We start from the raw sequence: 4,014 nt of genomic DNA on the forward strand, positions 1-4,014 counted from the left end.
ATAAATAAATTATTTTATTAGATAAATAGAGAAAACAAACCTCAGTTTCTTCACTTTACTGACTGAACTCTCTAGGATCTCAACCAGATTCTTCATATCAGAGTCTCCACCTCTCAGTATGTTGATCTCACTTATTTCCAGTTCAGTCAGATCTGGGTTGGACTTCAGAGCTGAGGCCATAACTTCACATTCAGCTTTTAGGAGCTCACAGCCACCAAGTCTGTGGTGAGAGAAGAAATAAATTCAGTTCTAATGAAATCAATCTGGATCATAAACAGACTAAAATATAACAGTGATGTCATCATCTGATCAACATCTGATCCTCAATTTACTGAGTTTGACCCGACAGAGTCTGTTCCTGATTAAACTCTGGGTTTGTTTAGCCCATATCTGCTGCTGCAGCATCTAGAATGCTCCTCATCATTAATAATAGTAGTATATTCTATAGAAACGTGGCTCCCAGCAGCAGCTTATTAAATGCTGCAACAGAAGAAACTGGGAGCAGACCAGACACAGTTGTGTCTCCATTCATCTGCTGGATTTGATGCTTTAACAAAGTAGAAAGTGGACAGTCGTCAACCTGCTTCAGCTAAAAGCTTCAGATTGTTCTGGTCGTCCTGCAGAGCAGCAGCAGAACCGGTCCTGCTGCTCCTTCAGGTCTGGACCATCCTCTGTTGATCTGAGAGGAACTGGGACAAACTGGTTGGCAGAGGGACACATGTCTCTACAGTGGTCTGTCCATCGTCTCAGAGGAACAAAGGTTTGGATGTCAGAAGAAATTGTTGCTGAACTCCTAAAGAGCTGAAGAGCAAAACCCCTGAAGGAGACAGAGCGTTTGGGTCCAGCAGCATCTTCATGGTGAAGCAGTGAAAGTTCTCCAGGAACTGAAGAGGCTGGGATGTCTAAAGAGTTGAAGCTCATGTCTCTGCAGGTCTTCATGGAGGACCAGCTAACAGCTTCAACAAAGGCTGCAGATGAAGAGTTGATGAGGAAAATGGTTCCAGCTCTGGTTACAAAGTTCTCAGAGCTGTGGGAGGATCGGACAGAAACTAAGACTTGTTCTGGAACCAGACAACAATCACCACATTTTGGTCTCAGTTACAAACTCAGAGGAAACTAGTGGGAGGAGGAAGAGGCAGTCCACTAAGTTTCTAACTAGTTTTCATGACAACAAAGGCAATTCTCTATTTTAAAGTTTCCATCAAACCTAAACAGTGATTTTATAAAAACAGTGAAAGATCCTAAAGTTGAATTATGGAGTAGCAGCCCAATCAACCCCAGCTCCAGACGAGTTTAAGAGGGGGGTCATTGACTTATTTTGGGGGCSGGGGGAATGCATCTACGTAGCTGAACATAAACATCTGTAGCCTACARGCTACTTGTTCATAAGCATAAGGTGCTTAATTATTAACTAGTCATCTTTTAACTAACATTATCCGTATCCAACAGCTTTAATCAAGTCAGATGGTAAGTTTGGGCAAAAACAGTGAAAAGTTATTTGCATTTTGCTGGTTTGCTGCCATGATTCTAACACACCTGCGTAGCTCTGCACAGCAGCAGCAGGTCTCCTTCGCTGCCGCATAGGTGTAAACCCAGCGCGAGCGTCACAGCGTTCACGTTGCGTTTGAGGCGGCTCGGAAAAACAGGTTACAACGTTAACAACGGATTAAACAGTTTTAACTGCTGAAAAAAGCCACAGAATACATAGATATGGGAAGCGAGGAAGCCCCTACTGTATCAAATTGACATAGGAATAACAGAGTGTTGTCTAATTTAAGGTAAAAACAACAAACAGCTTCCAGTCCACGGGGGCTCTGTGGGCCTCGGCCAAATGAAAAGGAGTTTAAAGTTAAAATGTGTCTGGCAGATTGGATCATTCAGAGAAAACAGATTTTCTAGAGTTCTCAAGGTTTTCTATTCATTTAAACATGAAAACTGATAAAACATTTCCATGTTGGAAATGTCTAAAACGATGTTTGAATGGCTGAAACAGTCCAAAGAATGAAAGGAGTAGTTAAAAACCAAAATCATCCAGACGCAAACTGAAGAAAGAAGAAGAAAAAGGAGGACAATAGTGCTGAATCAGCATTCACACAGTGAAAACATCTGGACTCACCGAGCCTTTCTGCAGTTCCTCACAGCTGGAACCAGTCTCTGTCGTCCCCATTGTGATGTGTTGTACTTCTCCAGGTCTAACTTCTCCAGAACCTCTGACATCTGCAGCATGAAGGCCAGAGCTGAACAGTCAGTCATTGAGAGCTCCTTCCCTGAATCCAGCAGCCGTTGGATCTCCTTAGTAAATGAGAGGTCGTTCATCTCCACCAGACAGTAGAAAATGTTGATGCTTCTGTCAGGAGAGATTCTAYCAGTGTTCATCTTCTTCAGGTTGGTGATGATTCTCTGGATGGTTTCTGAACTGTTCTCTGTCTGACCCAGCAGATCTTCTAAGAGTCTCTGGTTGGACTCCACAGTGAGACCATGAAGGAAGCGGACAAACAGGTCCAGGTGGCCATTTTTACTGCTGAGGGATTTCTCCATGACTTTCTTCATGAATTCATCTAGAGATGTTTCTCTGTATTTTTCCCTCCAGGGCCATTTCAACCATGTGAACGTAGGGGTGTCATGTTCTCCCAGGAACGTCTTGATCACCTCTGACTTCCGGCTGGTGAAGCAGTGGAGCATGTAGACTGCAGCCAGAAACTCCTGGATGCTCAGATGGACAAAGGAGTAGACAGAGATGTTGCCCAACCCACTCTCCTTTTTAAACATCTGAGTGAAAACTCCTGAGAACAACGCAGCATCTTTGATGTCGATGCCACACTGTTCGAGGTCTTTGTCAGAGAAGATCAGGTTTCCCTTCAGCAGCTGATCAAAAGCCAGTTTTCCTAGAGACTCAATCAACTTCCTGTTCTCTGGACTCCAGATTGATTTTGTCTTTGATCCTCCATCATACTTTTTCTCTTTAATTTTGGTCTGAACCAACAAGAACTTGATGTACATCTCAGTCAGGGTCTTGGGCAGCTCTCCTTCCTCTCTAGTCTTCATCATTTCCTCCAGAACTTCAGCAGTGATCCAGCAGAAAACTGGGATGTGACACATGATGTGGAGACTTTTTGATTTCTTGATGTGGGAGATGATCCTGTCATCATCATCTCTGAATCTCTTCCTGAAGTACTCCTCCTTCTGGGGGTCAGTGAACCCTCTGACCTCTGTCACCATGCCAACACACTCAGCAGGGATCTGATTGGCTGCTGCAGGTCGTGTGGTTATCCAGAGGAGAGCAGAGGGAAGCAGTTTCCCCCTGATGAGGTTTGTCAGCAAAATATCTGGTGAGGTGGACTTATTAATGTCAGTCAGGATCTCCTTGTTGTTGAAGTCCAGACTAAGTCGACTCTCATCCAGACCATCAAAGATTAACAGAACCTCGAACGCTTCAAAGTTGCTGATTCCTCTGGTTTTAGTGAAGTGGTCATGAATGAGTTTCACCAAGCTGGTTTCTTCTTTCAACATATTCAGTTCTCTGAAAGTGAATGGAAATATGAAGTTGATGTTCTGGTTGGTTTTGCCTTCAGCCCAGTCCAGAGTGAACTTCTGTGTTAACAGTGTTTTCCCAATGCCAGCCACTCCCATGGTCATTACTGTTCTGATTGATTGATCACTGCCAGGTGGGGCTTTAAAGATGTCTTCTCTTCTGATTGTTTCTTGTTTCCTGGATGCTGTTTCTATGCGTCTAACTTCATGCTCCTGGTTGACCTCTCTAGTTAACCCCTCTGTGATGTGGAGCTCTGTGTAGATCTGGTTCAGAACGGTTTTGTTTCCATGTTCAGTGACGCCTTCACAGAGACTCTGGAACTCCATCTTCAGATGCTTTTTAAGCTCCTGTTGACATAGAATATCAAAATCTAAAAAAAAGAAAAAAAGAGAGACAAACACAACATGAGACACTTCAGCTAAACATAAGGAATACAATTATTTTTTATAATTTGTGTGTCAATTTTAATGAAGGAAAAAATT

General features: G+C 43.2%; 1 protein-coding gene across 1 annotated transcript in view; it reads right to left on the reverse strand.

The window, feature by feature from the left end:
- Positions 1–9: 9 nt before the first annotated feature.
- LOC103457171 (protein NLRC3-like) overlaps positions 10–4,014 on the reverse strand; it is a 10,829-nt gene continuing 6,824 nt past the window's right edge. Inside the window, exons 3-4 of the mRNA XM_008397139.2 lie at positions 2,117–3,902; positions 10–220 (exon numbers count right to left, since the gene is read on the reverse strand). Coding sequence (XP_008395361.2) covers positions 10–220; positions 2,117–3,902 — 1,997 coding nt within the window. The remainder of the gene's footprint in view (positions 221–2,116; positions 3,903–4,014) is intronic.

Source organism: Poecilia reticulata, linkage group LG2, assembly GCF_000633615.1.
Source record: "Poecilia reticulata strain Guanapo linkage group LG2, Guppy_female_1.0+MT, whole genome shotgun sequence".
In the NCBI taxonomy this organism is placed as follows: domain Eukaryota; kingdom Metazoa; phylum Chordata; class Actinopteri; order Cyprinodontiformes; family Poeciliidae; genus Poecilia; species Poecilia reticulata.